The following is a 24,063-nucleotide window of genomic DNA, read 5'->3' as shown; positions in this document are numbered from 1 at the left end:
TTTTTTGCACATGTGAACATTGTCAAGCATGAGATATAGAACAATTGTTTGCAGAGAGAGGAGGAATGGGAAAGGTTTTGAATGAGTGCCACTTCTACATGCTTACCTAAAGCATCTGTATGCAGTGTATGCAGCAACCATGTGCTTTGATGCTCTTTGTCTCTGCCAGTTGGTGGTAGTGTGGGTGAAAATCCATGCAGGATTATGGTTATTATAAATCAAATGTGTCTGAGGGCTTAACATCTGAGGGCTGAATCCAAATCTCCATTCCATTTTATATGGCTATCCAGATGCTAGACTACAACACCTGTATTCCTCATCATTAGACATCATGACTAGAACTGATGGGAGTTGTGATACAGTAACATCTGGAGGGCTGCGGTTTGTTCTGTTTAGTCAGATTAGTGTAGTTTGAATGTATATAGATCAAGGTTTTGGACATGATGTCTGACTTTAAAATGCCCTTTAACCTTTCAGAGCCACATGTACTATTGGGTTGCAGTTCCCATTATCCCTAATGTTTAAAGTGGATAATCCAAATGATGGAATTTGTCATTCAATAACATCTGGGGACCCAGACTGGGTAAAAAATAAAGAAGACTGACCACTGTGGAAAAAAAAGTTTAGTTGGACCTCTGTATCCATAGATTCCTCATCCATGGATTCAGTGGCCCTTTGAAGGCCATCATACTGCCTTCTGACACTCCTGTTATAGATGAAATGATCCAGAGATAATTACCCTGTTACAATAGTAACATCTGGTAACATATTAGCAACAAATAATTTAGTAAATTACATAATGCCCTTTAGGGTGATCTAAGTAATGAGTAATATGTTACCTTTTTTAAAGGTAACATTTGACCTCTGAGCATAACTACATTTGGATCTAGATATTTTATTCAATGCCACCTCTTGCTGATCCCAATTTTTCCAGGGCACTTTTCATACCAGAGCCAGATGGTCTTATTGTATTTATTTGCATGTCCTTTAAACAGCAGCAGGGGATGGAATAATTGGCAAGTGTATTTGTTAGAGTCTGCAAAGTTGATCCCATTCTGATTCTTCTGAAGTCTGTTTTCAATATTATTGTTTGAAACTATAGTTCCAAACATCTGTATTGCAAATGGAGAAAGGTTAAAGAATGCAGAAAAGACAGACATGCAGCCAAACTCTTGAAATTTACCCAGAGAACTTGTTTCCTCTCTGGAAATGGAGTGTGTTATCTGTCCCAGAAGACATTTGCATTCGTTGTTGGGATATAGGCATGTGCACCTGTGTCTTTGAAATGCAGTGCTGAAAGTAGCCCTGTAGGACAGCAGATGTTGAATGTATGTGCCAGAAAAAGATATACCCTTCATATGCCATGAATCTGGGATTCTCTAAGTCAATTTGGAACCAAAAACTCATGGCCCAAACACAGCACTTAATTCATAGTCTTGGATTTCATCCTAGTGGGATAGAAAGGATGGTGCCTCTTGGGAGAAAACTTTTCACAGATACTATTCAGTTATGTTCAGTCCATTTCACACTTCTTTTCCTGGCTCCAAGTTATGGGTCTTTTTACATTATAAGATGAAGCTGGAATATTCTATTTTGTTTGGCAGAAATTGCCATTAGTAGATGCTACAATTGCATTCTACTATTAATATGCATCTTGTCAAATAAAAATAATATAGTCCATAACTCTGATGTTTAGTTCCGCTCCAGTGATATTAACACACACCACTAGCATCAGACTCTGCATCAATGGGAGTATAGTGAGAAGTAGTCATCATTATTGGCAATTATTTGTGTCTGAGTATGGTTGTCTTCCAAGTATAGGGTCTTGATGGTGGGTTCATAGGTGATTGTAGAGATCTATTCTTCCACAGTGAGGACAACAGTTTTCAGGTGAAAGATGGTCCTGGTCAGGGTTGGCTTGGCACACCTTCCTCTTGACATGTTTCTCCCTTTCACACTCCATTCGTGCCTCTTCAAATTCCACTAGGTCAGGTAACCCTTGCAGAAGTAAACAAAAGCATTTTGAGCATTTTGGAAAACACCCTGAGGCTTCTTCCAAAATGCACACTGTCTTTCATCAGTCTTGACTTTTCCTATGTGTAGAATCCCATTCTTTCTCAGCCCAAGTTTTACTTCATTGTTTCCAACAGTCATGCAGCTGCAACCTCCCAATAGGCACCTATATTTCTCAAGTCCTCCTTCACCATCCTCCCCGTGCTGATACTTGCTTTAAAAAAAAACTGCAGCTTAACAGAGGACAAGAAACGGGGAACCCGAGGAAGTGTAAAACATTTTGTTTAAAAAAACCCTTTTTTGTTAGAACCTTTGTTAAGTGACGTATGCCTATACTGAGGTTAACTAATGGTCCATCTAAATTAACATTGTCTATATCCATTGGGAACCATTCTTCAGGGTTTCAGACAGTTCTAATTGTCAGTTTCAGTAAAAGAATCTGGGATACTTTACATACAAAATATGTACCCTGACAATGTGCCAACAACTATGTTTGCTGTATAAAGTGTACAAGTGTACATAGTGTAATGCGGATGTGATTTTTTAGTTTTATGTTATTATAGAATTTTGTCTGATTACAGGTCATTTAATTTATTGATGTCAGGTTTAATTTACTGATGTTAGGTCTTAATTTGATGTTAGGCTTTATATGTGGGGTTTTTCTGGGGTTTTATGTAGGCATTGAATGTTTGCCATTGTTATGCTGGAATCTGCCCTGAGTCTCCTTGTGGAGATAGGGTGAAATACAAATAAAATTTTATATTATTATTATTATTATTATTATTATTATTATAAACACAACAATATTAGTACACAGCAAACAAGATCACTATGCTGGCTATTGTATTGGGACACATTATTATTATTGTTGTTGTTGTTATTATTATTATTATTATTATTATTATTACAAGATACCTTTTAAAACAGTCACCATCCTTGTGGGCTCTTTGTTTTGAGCACTCTAGTTCTCGCAGAAAACACAAAGGCTCAGAGCATTAACATCACAATTCTTAGAAGTTCTGAGTGTCCTTTGTGTTAATAGGCATTTCCTGTTGCAAATGCCTTCAGGGTTTTTTTTGTTTTTGTTTTTTGAAAACTCAGCTACATTTGGGATATAACCTTGAAGATATCCCACAGGAGCTGTCCTTTCAGCACCACTGATATAGGTGACGGAAGGCTGAAAATGAAAAGTGCATCTGTTGGGCTTAGTTTCTCTTTTCTGTTGCTGAGTCTGTATTTCCAGTCTGCACACACTTGCACACTATCCGGCTGTTCTTTTTCCAGCTGGGAAGAGGGTAGGAGGTCAGCTATCATTTGTAAAACCTTGGAAAATGCTGAGGTATTTGCTGCAGGAATTATATGTAGCTAGAGGCTCTCCCTGCTTTTCTTCATTCTTTTTCTTCTGTCATTTAGAGTTAGCTATCACCTTCAAATATTCAAAACACCTCCACATTTACAGTTTCCATGTTCTTCGGTTTAAGTTTCATTTCATGCCTCTTATCTGCAGTTTGAACCAAGCATGTCTTAACTGTTTGCGTGCAAAATCGAGTAAGTTGCCTCAATATTTCCTAAATATAATTCATGAAGATATTTTCCAAGGTTTGTGTGTATATGTGTAAAATATCTTATGTGTGCCTAAAACCTTTATAATGTCAGTGAGAAATCCAGTCATGCTTCCTATCCACACATTAGCTTGTTATTTTTTTATTACCTCATTTTTGTATGCAAGATTAGTTTCAGTATTTGTAAACTTCAGTGCAGAAATACTGTACTGAACCCTGGAGGCAATACATTTTGAAGTTACCAGCAAACTAAATTAGCAATTGCTTCCTTTCACAACTCCTTATATAAATAATTGCAATATAACAGTCCTTATCCATGCCACTTACCAGTTCCTTTTCAGTAGATCAATGGGGGAAAGTGCTTAACAAGCTTAAGCATGCTGTTTCTTTGGATAAAGTGTTATCCTGTGTCATGCATTATTAGCATCCAGGTGGCTTTGGGGATTCATTCGCCACTCACTATTGTCAGAGTTGCTTGTTCAAAGCTCAATCCTATGAGTGGAGTAGGAATGGAGTGAAAAAAGCTGTTGATGAAATGTCTTTTGACACAAACGAAAAGCATCACAAGAGCTGTTGGTAAATTTCACTTTGTAGGAATGTAGAAAAAGTACAGAGTAGGGCATAGAGCCTAAGTTCTCTAAAGACATCAGATCCTGTCTGATTTTGGAAGTTAATCAGAGTTAACTCTTGTGAGTATTTGATGAGAGATCACACATGAATACCAAGTGCTATAGGCTAGATTTTAGATGATGGAACTGGCAAAACTGGGTATTCCTTCCTGCATTAAAACATATGAAAAATTCATGGGTTTGCTATAAGTCAACAGGCAACTTGAAGGCACATAGACATACACATAGGGCATGGAGCTTAGTATTTAGTTCCCTGAACATTTCAGTTTGCTTGTTTAAAAACAGTTATTTTCTAACTGCCACAAAGGTTTACTTGAAAATACATGAGTGGATGTTGTTTGCTAGTAGGTATCCACTAGCACGGTGGGAGTTTCTTTTCTTCCCTTTCTTCCTGCAGCCATCCATCATTGAGGAAAAGCTTGCTGTGGGGGATTTCCAAGCCTATTGATATATATGAGGCTGCAGAGGAATTGCTTCCTTCCTGCCTCCAATGACAATGGCAGTTCTGCCAGCTGAACATCAGCAGAATTATGTTGTCAGGGACAGAGACCCTGCCTGTGCATGCTATTGTTGCTGTGTGGATGTGTGGATTCAAATTATTTCTGAGTTATGATAATGCCAAGGGGAACCTGTGATGGTCTTTTCTTGGCTAGATCTGCTCAGAGAGAATTTGCCATTGCCTTCTTCTGAAGCTGAGAGAGTGTGCCCAAATCATCCAGTGGGCTTTTATGTCTGAACAGGGATTCAAGTCATGGTCTCCCAGAGAGCTAGACCAACACATAAATCACTACAGCATGCTGGCTGCTCATATATGCTTTATATGGCAGTCTATAGAATAGATGTCTCTTCTTAGGACAGAGATGGGGAGCTAAAAATTTGGTTAAATGTTCAACATTAGGGGTGAATATCAAAGAAGGCAAGAGAGTCTGTCCCCAACAGCAACAAGAGGAGTTCAGAATAAGAACCTGTATGAAGATGCGATTGGTCTCTCTCTACCATGTTGCTCTCTTATTACCCACAGGTAGCAGGGTTTTTTCCACTCCAGAGAGCAACCATAAGATAAATGGAACTTGTTGATAGTGCACACACAAAATGATGGAAACCTTACCTGTAATTCAAGCTTCGCCTTTTATTCACAGGGAGACATCAGTTACTTTGCAATCTTGTGACCCAGTTGCAAGAATAGTCCGGTTTTCGGTTTCTGCAAGTCCTCTTGTGCTTCCTCTGAAAACTGAATTGAAACGCTCAGGGTCAAATCACAACAGTTCCCTGAGAAGTCCCTGCATAAAGGCAGCAAGCATGTAGCTATTAATGAGAGCCTTTGAGATACTTTCTTTCAGTCTGCATCTTTCTCTGCTTCATTGACTCTGAATCTCTTCTCAAATCTCAGCTGAAAACACTTCTCTCTCTCTCTCCTTCCTAGCTCTTGCTCCTAATCCTCTTCTGTTGCTCAGATTTATTATTTAGACCTGATTCTTGACAAGATGAACTCTGAAAAAAAGAAAGAAAACAAAGAGAAGAAGAAATACAGTCACCATACTTGTGAACCAACATCAGTTTCAAGCATAGGGCAGCTGATATCTCAGAGCGATGGCCCAGAATTCAAAATGACCATAATAGATTGGAGAGCTGGGCTCAAACTAACAAATGGAACTTCAGTAGGGATAAATGTAAGGTGATGCATTTAAGTACGAACATAAAATACATAAATATAGGATATCTGATACCCAACTAGATAACAATACATTCAATAAAAGAGTTGATAAGTTAAATATGAATCAACAATCGGATGTAGTGGCCAATGCAATTCTAAGCTGTATCAACAGAAGTATAATGTCCAGATTTTTGGAGGTAATAGTCTTCTTTATTCAGATTTCACCTGGAAAGTTGCGTGCAGTTCTGGGCATCATAGTTCAAGAAGGATATTGACAAGCTGGAACATGTTTAGAAGGAGGGCAAGCCAAATAGTACAAGATTTGTAAACCAAGCCCTATGGGAAATGATTTCGTGAATTGGGCATTTTTAGCTTGGAGAAATGTGAGAGGCAAGAGCCATAGGTAGATACCCCAAAGGATATCATTCAAAGTTGGAGTAAACTTGTTTTTTACTGCTCTAGAAACTAGAAAACAATCAAATAATTTAATTACAAAATATGAGAAGCTACCTAAACTTTACAAATAATTTCTTGACTAAGCTGTCAACAGGAGAATAAATTATATCAGAGAACAATGGCTCTCCTTCTTTGAAAGTTAGTCAGAAGTTAGATGGGCATTTTTCAGGAGTGGTTTAGCTATCCTGCATATTAGGAACTGAACGAGATGGCCGTCATGATTCTGTGGTTTTATAGGCACTATATAAGTTACACTGAACTGTATACATGATGACCTTTTCTGCTTTTTCTGACATGTTGGCAGCTTGGAAAAATGAGAGCATAATTGGAGATGGGTGTGCATGTGCCCTGTCTCCTGACAGTAAAACATTGCCAAAATAACTTCCCGTCACATGTCCCATTCACACATATATCATTATCCTTAACTTGCTCTAAGAACAATGGCTGAAGTGTGTAATCTTATCCACTTACCATGAAAGGAGGATCAGTTTGACCATTAGACAGAGTTAGATAGAACATTTTGTGTATCCAAGTTCATGGGGAGGAGCATATAATTAGCTATTGGATTAATTATTTTGGTATTTTTGCTCTGAGCAAGAGGGATTTTCTGCCTTATGTGCCTAAATGATACGAGTGGCTTGGGGTACTATGTGTCTTTGTGTGTATGGAAACTGCCATTTTGCATGCTGCAGCAAAATATCTTGGAAGCATTTTTTTTCCAAAGGTCTTTGTTAAATTCAATTACTCCCTTTTCAACCAATACAGGCACACCCTTCCAAACCAATGCCATTAATGAGAGAGCCATGGTTGTTTAAAGAAGCAACTGTGATCTGGGACCATGTAAATATTTCTGGGACAGATGAGTCAGTATGGATTTTAGAAACACATTGTTGCCTCACCCCTAACTGCAAACCTTGCAGTTCAAGACAGAACTGGAGAAACAAATGCTGTTTCTGTATCAGTCTGTGTTTAGACAAAATGGTCTCCTTACTTTGCTTGTTAAATGGAAAATGAGAAAGCTGCTCCAGAACTGCCAGCAACTGATCAGATGAAAAGTGATGGAAGAGCTTGTATGCCCTACTATTTTGTGGTGACAAGGATTGTAAGTGAGTGGTTCTTCATCTAGAGATGTAGAAAAGTATTTGTACTGCATGGGAAGCCATCTCTGTTGAAAGATTAACTGGATATCCGATATGCAAAAACGGTATCCTATATCACAGACCAACAAAAAAAAAATTGGTTTTTACACATGTTCATGGGGTTATTTGGGGTGTTGATTTGGAAAATTGCATTGGGTAGATCCTATCAGCTGTCATTTCTTAGATATGGTTGTCATGATTTCTTCTGGGCAAGCTAATGAAAACTGGTATGTGGCATATGTTCTATATCACAAAGCTAGAGCTGTTAGTTGCAAGCCAGTGCCATTTTTGAAATCAGAAGGTCAAATACACAGAAACATGTCTAACATTTGAGGCACCAAAATATATGATGAACAGTGTAATCCTAGATGTCGAGGAGGACTGTGTTTTGTTTTTGGAGGGTTTTGCTTAGTTTTGTTTTTAGATTTGTTTTATTGCAGCCTTTGATGCACTTCGAATTTCTGATCCAGATTTTTGTTCTCACTTTAAGTGAGAGACATTTCAAACAGGCACCCACAGTTATTTGGCACCTGACTCTGCAGCAGAGCACTAGCTGGCAGGTATTGTATATGGGATTCTCCATTACATCACCGGAGATCCCTTTTGCTTTTTCCTGGCTCTTCCCTCCTCCTCTCATATTTTGCTGTCAGAACCTTCATGTCTCCCCAAGGAAATGCCATAACTAGGAACTTCCCTTACTGTGCACTGGGTGCATGCGCCAGCATCTTGCTAGTTCAGTTCTTTGCATTGCATGAACTTAATAAGGTGCAGACCTTAATTCAGGTGCTACAGCACCAAGAATGTTTTGGTTGTCAGAGGAGAAATGGCTGATGAACCAGAGCTTGCTTTTCTCCATGAGATTTGTCTGTTTACCTGGAGACCCAAAGAGATCTCACAGTCCCTTCATACAAGAAGCAAGGGAGAAAGTTGGAGGAAGCTGGGGGCAGCAGAAAAACATTGTGCGATTAGATCCCATGACCACCAGTGGTAAGGGGATGAAGCCTTAAGCTGCTTCACTGTTTCCCCTGTTGTCCCCCAGATTCTCAACCTCCATGTGATGAGGTCCTTAACTAACCAAGAGGATACAAAGGAGTTAATGTTGCTTTCTAGAGTTGCCAGATCTCAGGGCAACCAGTTATAGTTTGAGGGGACTGCAAGGCCTCTTTGGGTCTCCAGGTAAACAAGACAAATCTCACGGAGGAAAGTATAGTTTTTATATACCAGTGTTTTTTTAAAGCCTTGTGACCCATCTGCATTCATTGCCAGTTGAAGCCGTACATATAAGTATCTACAAACTGAACCAGACACCCCCACGAGCTAGTGTTTTGGAGCTCAAATCATCATTTTTAGTTTCTTCTTTATTTATTTCTGGCTCTATAATGCCCACTAGAGGGTGTGGGGTGATTTTTTTTTGCCATTTTTGCATCCCCCCTCCCAGCCATTTTATACCCAAAAGAGACTTTCCTAAGTCAGGAAGTAAGCTTCTCCCTGTTTGCTGTTGCTAATGAAGACCTCTCTCTAAGATGTAAAATCACCTTAGGGAGGGGGGGGGGGACATGACAAAATGCCAAACTCAGAAGGGATTTGGGATTGAACAAGGTGGGGGTTGTTTTTGGAGGTGAGATATCCTGGGAGGGTAATACTACCCCATGGCCTTCCCTCTTAATTCCCATCCTTGTCTTAAAAGTTGTGAAAGATCTCATGTAACATAGAAGCTATCTAAATAACAGAACTAATGCAGCTTGACACCATTTTACTGCCAGGGATAAATACTATGGACTCATGAGAGTTGTAGTTTTACAAGGTCTTTAATTTTTCTACCAAAGAGCACTAGTGCCTTACCAAATTAGAAATCCCAGGATTCCTTTGCAGATAAAGTGATGTCAAACTGCACTTATTATACAGTGTAGATCCACCCATAGATTATTCAGACTTTTATATGTGATAAATAGACCAGTCTGTTTCCACATGCTTTATCCCTAAATAATTCTCATCTTTCTTGTTATACATATGTAACTAACTCAGAAGTGTGACAGGTTAGAATTTGGAAGATTTCCTTCTGCTCCTTCTAGAATATATTTCTTCCTCAGATTTTCTTCTCCCAACGTGATGACAGGATCTCTGGAAATGACCCATTTGGGATAGGATCTGTGAAGTACAATTGAAAACAAAAACAACCAAACAACCCGGAGCAAACTTCCTCTCAGGAACTCACTCCATTTCCTGCCCTTCCAGATGGAGCAAGGTTAGAGCCAAGACAGCAGCTGCTGGAATAGGCTGAGGGAAAAGTTGAGGAAAGAAAGACACAAGAAAGACCTTTAATTTGCCTTATCTATTCATAGATCAATCTATCTACCCATATATCAGTCTATCTGTCCATCTCTTTCTCTCGTTTGAAAGCATTGGATTGGTAGAGAGCTATAATGTCAAATGCTCTGAGAACTGTGACAAGGATGACTGAGCTTGCATCATCCAAAGGCTTAGCATGCAAATTAGCTAAGTATGGGAAAGAGAAGCTGCCTCCCAGCCCTAGAGTAACCACTTGGCAGGCAGTACAGGATCCTGTATGTTGTGTGCGTGTGAGAGAAGGATGTTTGGGTCAGCAAACATCTGGTAAGAAATAGGATTTGAACTCCTAAAATGTTGCATTCCTGCAGGGAGGGAGCTGCAGCTTGTGAATGGTAGCCCAAGATTCGGGTAAGTCTGCCCTTCCCTCCTTCAGTCTTCCCCCCCCCCCCCCAAGGGATTGCCTTTGAAGGGGCTGCAGTGCAGGAAGGTAGATTCAAAGGAGTCACAGGAGACACTGGTGTTCAAAGCAGGAAGTTTGGTAAGATCATTGGGTGTCCTCACAGAAGAAGGTAGTATCCAAAGACCCTACATTTGAGTTGGTACCAGACAATCTTGAGTTGGGAGTCTGAAGACCTTTGGGGCAGAAAAGGACAAAAGACTTAGAAATGGACCTTCTGTATGAGGGCTTTGGGCAGAGTTCAGGATTATATTATTGGGATAACGGATGCTCACTTGCAAATGGATTTGGACAGTGTGGCAACTTTCTGTGTTCCTTTCCACTTGATGGTGGGCTTCTTTGATTTGGACAGTGTGGCAACTTTCTGTGTTCCTTTCCACTTGATAATGGGCTTCTTTGAAAACTTTGATTTTCCCCCTTTCCAGCCAGTACTTTATTCAGGTTTACCCTGTAAGCAGCTTGGTAAAGATATGTGTCTTGCTCACTTATGAGGTGTACTAGTAGACATGGATGGCGGTGTTTAAAGCCTTGTTCCTTAAATTTTATAGACAGAAATCAGAGACCCATGAAACATAAAAATGGACATCTGATTTGGTGATTAAGTCTGGAAGAGACTTCAAATACCTTGACTGTTTGTTCCAAACACAGTTGTGTTGTAGTCTTAAATTTGCAATAAAATGGAGAATGTGTCATTCTTGGTTATGCTAACAAGAGAAGTATGTTATTATCCTCTGTCCCCAGAATGAATTGTAAACAGCTCCGTTGACACTTCATTGTCTTTCTTTAACCAGAAAAAATCATATATCTGACAGTATTCAAAATTACTTTATTAATGTAATCATTTCTTGTAATTCATTGTGATGGTTTTAAAAATGTGAAGGATTTCTTAATTCTCAGTTGTAGAATATATATGAGAATGAGACAATCACCTGTAAAAAGAATAAGGCAGGCCTGCTAAACATTTTATTTATTTATTTATGACATTTATATCCCTCCCTTCTCACCCCAAAGAGGAGTCAGGGTGGCTTACATGAGTGTCATTATTTCATGCCCAAACAACAACAACAGCAATTAAAAGTAATTAAACAACAATTTAAAACAACATTAAAACAACATATGTAAACATTAGATGACTATTGTGCAGATATCCAAAGCCAGATAATCTGATAATCATATCCATCAATCCAAAGCCAATTCCAACTGTGTTGCACAGATAATTATGCTGGGTCAAATGCTTGCTCCCAAAGCTAGGTTTTCATATGTTTGCAAAATGACAGGAGGAAGAGCTGATCTAATCCCACTAGGGGGGGGGGGGGAGTTCCACAGCCGAGGGACCACCACTAAGAAGACCCTGTCTCTTGTCTGTGAAGCTGGTGGGACCAAGAGCAGGGCTTCCCCAGATGATCTTACCCTCCATGATGGTTCATAGAGGGAGGTGCATTCGAATGGGCCATTCAGTGCTTTATAGCCAGCACTTTGAATTGTGCTTGGTAGCAAACCAGCAGCCAGTAGAGCTGGCGCAACAGGAGGGTTGTGTGCTCCCTATACGCTGCTCCCATTAGCAATCTGGCTGTCGCATGTTAGACTAGTTAAAGCTTCCAAATAGGCTTCAAAGGCAAGGCAATAAAAGTTTTCCTCATAATTTTTGTATTTATACAAAACATAAACATATACATTTGTTGCCATCACTTGCTATATTACTTATTTTTTTGCATTGTTAGTTTTGTTATTGCTTTCTAATAAGGGCTTAGGAGCTTTAAGGCTGACTGGTAAAAAGTTTTTAAATTGTCAAAATCTCTTAAAGTGTCTAGAAATGATCTTTTAAAGGAAAATAGAAAGTCTTTGTTGTTTTACCAATACAGTAGCATTATCCCCACTTCTAATTCTATTTTTGAAATGTAATTTTTTAATGCCTGCGTTAACAAAGAGTAACTTGTTACAGTTGTTTGTAATGTAGAACTTTAGCAACTGGTTCATCTCATCTAGAGATGTTTTGCAAAGTTCATTTGGATTTTCGCCACTGCAAAAGCTATTTGAGAATGTTTTGCTTTTATCTTATCCCTTTCAGAAAAAGTAGCAGTTCCACTTAGGGAGGATTTAAAGATTTTTCTGAGAAGCAGAATCTACTTCAAAAGCAACAAGTGGGACAAATAAACCTACATGTAGACCTACCTCTGGATTTGAAGGGAGCCTTTGACACAGGGCCTTCTAGTGCCCCTGCCATATTGTTGGGCTGAAATCTCTTGCATGGGATGCAGGCATCCCTTGGATTACTCTTTGTGGCCAATCATAGGGTGCTACATGGAAGCTCTTAATAGAAATGGATGTAAAAGCTAGTGGTCAAAGAGGAGGACAGTGGTGAGGGTGACAATGACACTCCTATAATAATTACTGGGAAGCTGCCAATGACATTTTCCCCAATTTCTCAGATTTATAGCATATTCTTCCAGAAAATTGCAATAGCGATTGCCCAATGCTCACTGGAATGCTGGAAAATGGGATGCGAGTTGGTAGCAACTGCATTAACAATCACAAACTCTTGATGACTGCCTGTGAATGTTGATCCATATGAGCATAGCTTTATAAACGTATACAGCGCATTTGTGATCTTTCCCAGCCAGGCAATGAACAAGTGAAAGCCTCCATCAGCATGCTTTCCTTTTATGAGATAAGCCTGGGATGTCTACATGGTTGGAGGGCAGGGAAGTAAGAATCAGGATTCCAGTTACTTGACATGATCCTCTTCTTCAAGGAGCGTCATGCTTCATGCTGTGTGTACCGAAAGTGAACTGACCAAAATATTAGGTGGTTTATTCCTAGCTGCAGTTAAGGTTATGTCACTGAAAACTTAGTCATCCTTTGATCTAAATAAAAACATTAAAAGCTGCTGATGAAACTGACAACCTGATTCCTATTTATAGTCCAACTAGAGTAGGCTTATTGATTCAAAGAAGTGTGGAAAGCATTGATTTGCCAGTTGATAGTTGTTTAAATAGATATAATCTACCTGAGAATAGCAAAAGGATTCAGGCACATATATTCATTGTGTCAGTTCCTTGCAGTGTATGCCTAAATGTCCTAGGGCAGTGGTTGTCAACCTGTGGTTCCCCAGTTGTTTAGGCTCCAACTTCCAGAAATCCTTACAGCAGGTAAACTGGCTGGGATTTTTGGGAGTTGTAGGCCAAAACATCTGGGAACCCACAGGTGAGAACCACTGTCCTAAGGTGATACAATCTAAGGTTCTTGTGGGTTTTTTCGGGCTATAGAGCCATGTTCTAGAGGCATTTCTCCTGACGTTTCGCCTGCATCTATGGCAAGCATCCTCAGAGGTGTGAGGTCTGTTGGAAGTAGGAAAAATGGGTTTATATATCTGTGGAATGGCTGGGGTGGGGCAAGGAGCTCTTCCCTGCTGCAGTTAGGTGTGAATGTTTAGCTGATCACCTTCATTAGCATTTGAAGGCCTGCCTGAGTCTGGGAAAATCTGTTGCTGGGAGCTGTTAATCTGTGCCTGGTTTCTTCCTCTCTGTTGTTTAGCTGTTATAATTTTATAGTTTTTTAATACTGGTAGCCAGATTTTGTTCATTTTCATGGTCTCTTCCTTTCTGTTGAAATTGTCCACATGCTTGTGGATTTCAATGGCTTCTCTGTGTAGTCTGACATGGTGGTTGTTGGTGTGGTCCAGCATTTCTGTGTTCTCAAATAATATGCTGTGTCCAGGCTGGTTCATCAGGTGCTCTGCTATGGCTGACTTCTCTGGTTGAAGTAGTCTGCAGTGCCTTTCATGTTCCTTGATGCGTGTCTGGGCGCTGCGTTTGGTGGTCCCTATGTAGACTTGTCCACAGCTGCATGGTATACGGTAAACTCCTGCAGAGGTGAGAGGATCCCTCTTGTCCTTTGCTGAACGTAGCATTTGTTGGATTTTCTTGGTGGGTTTGTAGATTGTTTGTATGTTGTGTTTCCTCATCACCTTCCCTATGCGATCAGTGGTTCCCTTGATGTATGGCAGGAACACTTTTCCTCTGGGTGGATCTTCATCTTTACTCTCGTGGCTTGTCTGGGTTTTCTGTTTCTCTGCTGCAAGCAATGTTTTGTAATGTGAGAGCCTTCCTTGGGCTAACACTGGACTGTGCCCATTTTTTTGTCTTCTGCTGATGATGTAATGAAATCAAACATCAGGAAAGTGGTAATAAAGAAATGGATCCTTTCATTACCTCTCTAACCTCACTGAATCTTCATGTTTTGACAGTGTTGCATATATGAGATGTGTGTATAAATGGATTCACACTATCTTCCTAGTCATCTGTGTCTTTTTTTCCTCTGAAACCCTAAATCATGCCTCTTCAACCTGTGGTCCTCCACGCGTTTGGGCCTTTAACTCCCAGAAGCCCTGGCTAGCTTGTTCAATGGTCAGGAATTCTGGGAACTGAATCACAAAACATCTGGAGGGCCACAAGTTGAAGAGGTCTGCAACTGAATTAGATCTAATTTAATGTGTTTGGTTTATATTTAGGAAACCAGATTTTTTTAAAAAAATGTCAACTCAATTATAATTTTAATGTTTTTCATTCATATCCAAAAATAGTTGAACTAAAGGGTTTGATTAGGAGAAAAAATAAAGTCAACGTAAGGAGATATCAATGTAAATTTAAGTGTTCTGTTAATGCAGTCCAGATTCAAATACAGAAGTTGTAAGATGCAAGACCTCCATAAAAGTAACAAAACCTTGTTGTTGTTTTTTTTTTAAAAAAACTTTTAAACCTAAGAGAACATTTCTCTAGGAATTTCTAGTTCCTCCTGGGTAACTCTACGATCAGTTTCCATTTAAAGCTGGCCAAGGAATCAATCTGATGAACATAGGAGATTTCTATAGAAGTGTTTTCTTTAGGGATTTCTATATCTTCCAGAGTCCCCTGTGGTCAAATTCTGACAGAAATGACATATGCTGCTCTGCAATCCTGTTGTGTAGGGAAGAATATAAATACTGAAGAAAATGCAATGGGAGCAGTTCATTCTTAGGGGATGGACATATCTCTTTTGGTGACATGAATACCCAATAAAAGAAGGTCCAGGGAGAAGGTAACCACTTAGTGAACCTGCCAAATTATTGGGATAGGGTAAGCTTAACTAGAGAACTTCCAGTCTTAATTTCCTTTGCATTTTTCACCTCCCAGGTTCGTCCTTGCCAACGGAACTTTGCTGATGATGAATGGAACAGCCAATGTGAACGCAGCTGGACGTAGCCACTATGGCTCTTCTATTCCTGTTCCCAGAGCTGCATCCCACAGCAAGATACACACTCTGGTGGCATCTCCAAAATTACCCCCAAGGCAAAATACTGTGGGAGCTGTTCCTTCACAGAGGGCCCCATCACCCCGGTCAGGCAAAGGAGTATCTAGTTCAAGCAATGGAGCTCCCAAAGGATCCAAGCAGAAGCTCAGTCTTAAGAAAGCAGAAGCTTCTGAGAGCCATGGTGGGATGGAGGGGATGGAGCCCAACCTCAGCCAGGGCACTGTGTCTGGCTGTAGTAGTCCCCGAGGGCTGCCAAAGGCCAGAAGTGCCATCTCAGCTAAGAAGGCTGTCGTACAAGCAACAGAGAAAGTAAAGGATGCCACAAGGCAAACAGAAGACAGTAGCAGCCTTGGTGCCAAGAAGGGTTCCGGAAAGCTTAGCACTGCTTCTGAACCTGCAAAAACCTCACACCTCCCAGGGAAGAGCCCTTCCTATCTCAGCCTGTATAGTGAGACTTTGTTGTCCAGGTCTTCGGAGGGACCCACCACAAAAAGGCCACAAAGCTGTCCAGTAAAAGACCAATGGGCCTCAGAAGCCAACTGGAAAGGAAGTGGGACATCCAAAATGGAGGATAAATCTCAGGTTATCTCATTGGACACAAGCAACCTCAACAAGGGCCCTGTGCTACACACTGGACCCATCAGCTTTTCTTCTGTGTCACAACACAACCATCCCATCATGGCCACTGTAGCCCCTTTCCATTATCGGTGAGTAGCATGCTTGTAAGTGTGAAATCATTGGTGTTTCATGATGTTCTTGTCTGACTCCCTAGTTTCAATATACAGGGGAGGAAGGAGGTCACTTTCCACCAAAGACAAGATAGGCAAAGCAGTCTCTCAAATTCATCACATACTGTTTTTTTAAAGGTCAGAGTAAGGAAAAGTTATCTTTTTGACTACAACTCTCTCCCACAGCTGCTGATTGGGAGATTTTGGAAATTGTAGCCCAAAAAGTAATTTTTCCAAGTTCTGATTAAGACAAGCAGTTTATGAAAATTTCAGATGATAATAACAGGTCTGTGAGAGCTCATTAACACAAGAGTTCAGAATTAAAACCAAAATACATATTATTATGGCCAAATTGGTCTATTAAGAATTGAATAGATCTATGCAATAGATTTCTCAGAGGAAAGTGTTTCTTCCCCTAGTTTCCCATTCATCCAGCATTCTTCATGTTGTCCCTCAACAGACCGTCAGGAGTTTCGCTGAGGCACTCTGATGCTGAATTGTATTGAGTTGTAAGCTGGAAAGATTTAGTGCAATGATAACATAGCTATTTTGACATATCCTGAGCTCAATGGACCTTTATTTGGTATGGCAATTGAATCAAGTGCGTTGTCACCTTAAACCAAAGAAGTCAGTGACTTTCAGAAGGACCTGCTCAATGGTCCTGTAAACATAAAGGGATGAACAATGGACCAAACTACAAGGAATTCTCCATATGATTTGGTCATGTAGCAACTATATAAACAAACTGTTTTTGAAATAAACCTTCCATGCTTAAAGCTGGTTGAGCCCCACTCCCCCCAAATAACCCCAATTTGCCAATTATTTTCCCTGTAATTTTTGGGAGGATGTAATTAGTGAATTTAAGCCCTGCTTCCTATTTCTCAGGATGGGTAGAAATGGCTGATGTAGAGTGAGGTGAATCCTAGAGGATGGTTCGTACCCTGGAAGTTGTCCAAGCCCTATGTTGTTGGACACATACACACAGAGATATATTTATATAAATAGAGAATGGCATTGACCTGATGTACTTTTTTCTATCAACCAGTCGACAAGGTGAGAAAGACAGGAACACCCTCCCTAAGGAAGAACACTCATATCAAGCGCAGCAACCTAGCCCCACTGAAGGGCCTGACTCCAACCCAAGAAGTATGGGTAAGTAGAAATTCTGGATGGATCTCCCCTTTATGGACTGCCAATGATCAGAGCGCATGGCACAAGGCTGGTAGCACAGGGCATTTGGTCTGTTTTTGCATGCTGAATGTAGAAGTTGGTAACAACTTATGTAGCCCTAACTGGGCAATAGAATTGCACCTGGCTTATGGACACAATGTAGTAATGTCACACTTTTTGAACCAGGCTTGCATCTTGACTAGCTTTGCTATATTTTTCTTTGTGTATCACAGGACAGTATTCTTCATATCTGTCGAATGATAAAATGTCTTTATCATAACTCTGCACATCAGTGATTGTGCTATGTGTAGTGCTCTTTCTTTTCTGCCTTCGGTGTATGTGTTGAAAATGGGGGAATGCAAAATACAAAAGAGCCTACAAAAGAGAATGTTGAATGCTAAATTCTTAAGAAATATGTAAACATTGCTAGTGTTGATAGTCAATGTAGTAAGAATATTTTCTGTGATTATCAGTTTTTTTGAATGGTCCTATTGCTTTGCCACTCAGTAGTGATTCTTTGATATGTCTGCAACAGACACCCTTCCTTCTAGGAGAGTATCTGAATCCTGCACAGAAAAAGCACATTTATTTGCATGTATGTGCTTCTGTTCTATGTGCATGCACCGACACACCTGGATTCTCCTTACACAAGGGATGCCTTTTCAGTTGCCTAGGTCAGAAGCAATGGAATTGAATTTGTGTGGTTGAATAATAGTGCCCCATTTCCAAATTCTACAGAGCATCTGGGAATGTTTATTAAAGGAATTGAGCATTGATCAATGTGTTACCTTTTAAATGTGAGTTTTCTGTATATTTTGCTCAGATATTCCTTTTTCTCTATATCGTACCTATCTTACTATTCAAAACTTTCCTTGTTGATCAGAAAGGAATTTCAAAAGCAATGTTTACAGCAACTGATGTAATTTGGTGGGGAATGCTCAATGTTGATGGGACTAATTCATTAAAAATTAATGCTAACATCTCACTATACATATTTTTGGTTAAATCAGGGGTGGGCAATGTGGCCTGCAGGCTCCATGTGGCCACAAGGCTGTTTTTGTGACCCTCAGGGGTCACAATGTTTTTTGGCAAAATATATGATTTCAAAAACAAATGTTTTGCCTCTGAATGCCACCAAATGCACCCTAAAGACTGTGGAGGTCATCTGCCTGTGGAGACATAGTTCCAAAATAGTGACATTGGCAGTGAGATCTACTAGGATCCTTCTGAGGTCACCACACTGCTGTAATCATTTTACATTTGGCAAAGGGATGCAGCCAAGTGGGTCTGTGTGTGATCCTAGCCCACCCGTGATGCATGGAATGACTTCAGAGGCCAATCTAACTAACTTTGTATTATCAGTGCTGATTAGAAGGTTTTTAAAATTTCAGATATATTTTTCACAATTCTACTTTGAGAGATCAGGATTAGATCCAGAGTTTTTGCAAGGTGCTCTATAGGGGTGTGCACGATTTCATTTTTGTGTATCAGATTCAAATTATTCAGTGGATTCGGTTGCCAAATGCATGAAAACGAATCTGGCATGAGGCAGTCAAAGCCTTAGAAAATATCACAGCAGCTGGATCTTTCTGGCTAATGGGGGCTAATAATGAGGATCAATGGGGCTGAGCAGCGCACTACCTGAGGTGGAGCAGTGGCATGTGGGCAGGCCATTCTCCTCCCCTCTTGTGGCATGTACTTGGGACTTCAATTCGCAAACCCCTCTCTTGTGGATTGAAAAATGTTATGGTAAAAGTTTAAAAAGTTAAAAAAAATTAGTGGATTTGTGAAACATTCTGTAACTTGGCAGAACTGCATCAGAAGATGTGGTCTGTAAGTGAGGTGAGTTTCATGCTGATAGGGCTAAAATGACAGCGAAATTAGCCTCCAAAGTCTCCCCATTGGCACCAATGGACGAATCTTTCTGGCATGAAAACAGAAACCCTCCTGAATTTGGGAGGTTCCCTAGAAACAGAACAGAGAGGCAGCCAAAAACCAGGCACTGAAAACAGCATGGATTTTTGCCAAATTGTACACCTCTAATGCTCTGTTACTGAGATGTTTTCCCCCTTCTCTTACAAAGAGAATTATTTATAAAGTCATGACTTTGCAGATGTATTGCTCATCTTGTTCCCCATTTTACAAAGGGATTATCACCAAACAAGTGGTGCCTGCCCCACGCAGGATGACTGTACCATTGCATGATGCTTTCAATTTTGACATTCATTTTTTTTTCAAATTTTATCTGGTTTGGTGACATAATCTCTGAATTGATCAGCCATTGATTCCAATGGATTGTGAGTTTATGAGTATAGGTTAGAATCATAGAATTATAGAATTATAGAGATGGAAGAGACCACATGGGCCATCTAGTCTAACCCCCTGCTATGCAGGAAGGTTAAACAGAGTGATTGACTTTTCTAGGATTAGGAAAGGTGAAAGCTAGAATTCATAACTAACTCCTGCTGATGCATGAAATCTCTTTGCATTCCCACTGTAGAAGTTATGACTGGAAATCATGACATGGGATTTGCAATTGAACTGGTCCCATTGGGGTGAAGGATGCAAATCCTCCCTGGGGCCTCTAAGGAAAAGAATGGATGGCACATGTATGATAACAGGATTATGGGCCCATTCAGGTGCTTAAGCAAGAAACGATTCCCTGGAGGGAAGAAAGGAATTGATTTGGTCAGGTCATCGCAGTGCTTTAATTTTTACTGTCCATCGATATTAGCCCAACCCAGAATTCCGCCAGCATTTCTTCTCCCTGATGTCAGTGCAAAAAGGAACGTCTATTTGTTGTGCAAGTTCATGTTTCTGGAAGCACAGAATTCCCTTGCCTCTTGTCCTTTAACAACTCATATCTTTCTCTTGTGAGTGATCTACTGGAGATTGCATGCTGGCAGTAGATAGGGCTGAAACCAGTCATGAGCAGAGCCAGAACCAAACATGGGCAAGGTTGCAACTCCCTCTGTATTTTTGTTTTCTCTCTTTCCAAACAGTTCTCTCTGTTCCCCTTCCTCCTACCCAGCAGGTTAGAGGGAAGGACAAAATGGATTGCTTCTCCGCAAAGGGCATTTGAAATTAGTCTGAAGGCTGCATGTGATTAGAGTGCATTTGAAATGTAGTTTTTGGGCAGAGTTTGGGAACCATACTTTTTGAGCTAATCGCACCCAGAATCCCTCTCCCCCACTCTTTCTTACGGCCACTTTTCCTCTGATCATAGTAATGCCAGGGTAAGTTAGCAAGGGATATCACCATTTCAAAGGAATCTTGTGTCATCTTAGAAATTATAAGGTTATCACACCAGATATTTCTTCTGGCTGCAAAATTCTGAGACATGTAGTTTAGGGAGGGGCCTTTTGAATTCTCAGCTACAGAGATCCTCACCTTCCCAAACAACATTTCACAGAATTCTGCAGGTGGCAGAAATGTGGGGTTGCCCATTTTAAAGCCCTGATGTGATAATGTAGTAATTGAGTTGATAGCATAAGATTTTGTGGACTAATTTCCCACCCACACTGTGGAATTATAGCAATTTGGCACCACTTTAACTACCATAGTTCCATTTTTTAAAAGCTCGGATTTTTAGTTGTTTGTGACACCAGAGCTCTCTGACAAAATATTTACAAATCCCAGAATTCCATACCATTGATCCATGCTGGTTAATGTGGTGTCGAACTGCCATCTTTCTGCAGCCAAATTCTGGATACAGCCAAAGACCACTTCCTTAGATGCCTTGTGTGAGATGCAAGGAACAGGGCATTATAGGCAGACTGAGTGTGTGAATAACCACAGAAATGCAAAACCTGTGGACATGGCGATGAGGTAACAGGGTTGTCATGATGGTTGTTGGGGAAGAAAAGGAGGAGGAAAGATGTTGCCCAGAGCCATGGTAAATATATGAATAGTGGAGGAAGTTCTTGGAACATAGTGTGGGAATCAGAAAGAAGGTATGATAAACTGGCCAGGAGAGTCCTCGTGAGACTGGCGTGTTAAGTAGTGTTAGAAAATAATTGTCTCTGTTCAACCCATTATATCCATGAACCAGAGTTTATGGATATATTTCATTTCCAATTTTTCTTTTCACAATCTTCCTTTATAATTTTGATTATTTCTGTCTCGGCATGGTGGAAGAAGACTTCTGTATAGAAGCCTAGTTCCATGCATCAGGAAGAGTCCATGTGATGTTCTCTTCTTTAAGACTCAGAGGTAATGTGTTGTATTTTGGTATGTCTGTTACTATGTGTAGGGTCAGGAGCGAGTTGTCCTAACTATACTCACTGTCCTTGGAGTATTTCCTAAGGTGGATGCAATAGAAAGGTGAAGAAAAAGCTCAGCTTTCTATTGTAGCAGCACACAGAACTGCCACAATTTTGGGGATCTGATTCTTGGCCAGGGAATCTTTCTGCTGATCTTACGGAATGAGGACCTAAAGAGGGAATGTGATATGCAACTGCTTTATTGAGGCCCACTTCACTTCTTCCCCCATTATCACTGCCATAGCAAATTGGGATGTATTGCATCTAAATGTGCAGAGGCAGATGGATTGTCAGGCATTTGTCAAGGGTGCTTGTAACCTGACTGCTTGGACAGATGGGAGCACAGCACCTCCCAAGATGCTGGGTTATGTCATGACCAACACTGAGGGTGTGAGGGGACACAAAATCATTACTGAGGATGGTGGGGAAGACACTGATATGACTAATAGCACAAAATGAAAGAGAGGGCAGATGATGGCTTTCCCAATATAACTGTTTAGGTGCATTCAGCTTGAGGGTGGTGCATGGCTTCTAGATCCTTTGTGATCTCAGGAATAGCCCAGGGACAGCTCCTTGTGAATGAGGAAAAGAGAGAGCAATGGAAAGAACTCCTAGTCCAAAACAGTTTGGTATTCTTTACCATTCTTAATTGCCCAAGGTGCAGGGAGTTGCATCTCACAATCTCTCCTCCCATTGTGCTGTGCTGATCTCCCCAACCCCCCAGGCCTTTGGGAAGGGAGAGCGGGATAAGCAGTCTTTGCAAATATGTCATGATTGGTTTTAGTGGTTTATTGTTTTTACTGTTCTGTGGTGTTTTATTTTTGATTGCAGAGCTGCCTTGAATATTTTATAGAAATGCATGGGTATAAATGGTAGAAGTAAATAGTTATTAGAGAAAGGCTGGAGGCAGATTGGCTGGAGGAATGAGGCAGGGAAGAATAAGCTGAGGAAACAAGAGATAATGGAAAAGAAAATCCAATGAATAGAGGAGAGTTGTAAAAATAAGTTGCCATAGAGCTTAAAGAGCAGGGAATTTGGGTGCTTTGGGGAAATAGATAGGGGTTTTGTCATGCTCTGGATTGTTGTTCATACACAGGACATCACAATTTCGTTTGCTAACCAAATGATACATTCCTTGTTTAATTTGTTCAACCCTAGTTTCCAACATCAGCCACATTTTTATGTGCTGCAATTCTCATCCTCCATGATTAAAGCATAAAAGAGGCCATTTGATTGTTTATGTCTCCTCTGTATTCACCAGATAAAGGGTGTGTGTGTGTGTGATGTGTGCAATGATGAGGTACTAATATGTAAGTCTCTTTTCCTGGTTACTTTCTTCTTTCTTCCCTCATTTACCATTAAGATTTTGGGTGACTGAACAAGAATTATCAACTCTAGCCATGGAATCTGTATGCTTCAAATTCCAGTGTTCAAAGAAATAATGTCTTCAGCTCTATTTGCTGTTTGTCTTGGCAAATAATATCATCAGTGTGTAGTGTCTGGAACTTGGAGGATGGCACAGAATATGACTGAGTGGATAAGAGATTGGTTATATGCTGTCTTAGAGCCACAATAAAATAGCATGCATTCTAGCTCTTCCTTTGCCAGGTACTTCTCACTGTTGTGACTTCTAAAATCTGCATGTTTCAAATGGGAATGGGTTAAGTTGGCCTTACACAACCTTAGCACCATTGAAGTACTGCATGTCCTTAACTCTATTGTGGTGCTATTTTGTCCATGCATGGAGAAATAGCAAAATCCATGAGGGTGATCTTTGGTTTTGGTGCTCAGCCATCAAGTGGGAGAGGCATGTTGACTACAATCCTCTCTTCCACCTCCTTTTTCCTTTTTCTAAGAAAAACTCTGGGTAAGTAAGAAGTACCTGGAGAGAGGCAAAAGGGAGGTTTTGTGTTAAACAAGGGGCATTGAGCAAGGTTAATGGAGATGGGGGAAGTCAGAACACATTGTGTTGGGAGGAAAGTGTGGATCATTGGCCACCACACATTTTGATACTTCAAATGCCCTAAACGGTTCCGGCCCAAAATACCTTGAGAACCGCATCTCGGCCTACGAGCCCACGAGGACCTTGAGATCATCTGGGGAGGCCCTTCTCTCGGTCCCGCCTGCCTCACAGGCACGCCTGGCGGGGACGAGAGAGCGGGCCTTCTCGGTGGTGGCCCCCCGGCTATGGAACTCCCTCCCTGCTGAAATCAGACAGGCGCCTTCCCTCATGGCCTTCCGCAAGGGCCTGAAAACCTGGCTCTTTGAAAAGGCCTTCAATTAAGTGCTATGTTTTTGGAATGACCACCGGAATGGACTATGACTATGTGATTGATTATGACCCCAAACAAGACGAAGCGGATTTTTAGTTTAATTAGTGTATTCGTAAGATGTATGTTATGGTCTTGATTTATT

General features: G+C 40.5%; 1 protein-coding gene across 9 annotated transcripts in view; it reads left to right on the top strand.

Annotated features, from left to right (window-relative positions):
• NAV1 (neuron navigator 1) overlaps window positions 1–24,063 on the top strand; it is a 340,794-nt gene that overhangs the window by 66,651 nt on the left and 250,080 nt on the right. For all 9 annotated transcript variants that reach the window (XM_067468119.1, XM_067468118.1, XM_067468117.1 and 6 more), the window contains exons 2-3: window positions 15,371–16,195; window positions 17,262–17,368. In XM_067468119.1, coding sequence (XP_067324220.1) covers window positions 15,399–16,195; window positions 17,262–17,368 — 904 coding nt within the window. In that variant the 5' untranslated portion in view covers window positions 15,371–15,398. The remainder of the gene's footprint in view (window positions 1–15,370; window positions 16,196–17,261; window positions 17,369–24,063) is intronic.

Source organism: Anolis sagrei, chromosome 4 (genome assembly GCF_037176765.1).
Source record: "Anolis sagrei isolate rAnoSag1 chromosome 4, rAnoSag1.mat, whole genome shotgun sequence".
In the NCBI taxonomy this organism is placed as follows: Eukaryota; Metazoa; Chordata; class Lepidosauria; order Squamata; family Dactyloidae; genus Anolis; species Anolis sagrei.
This window is presented reverse-complemented; position numbering and strand designations above follow the sequence as displayed.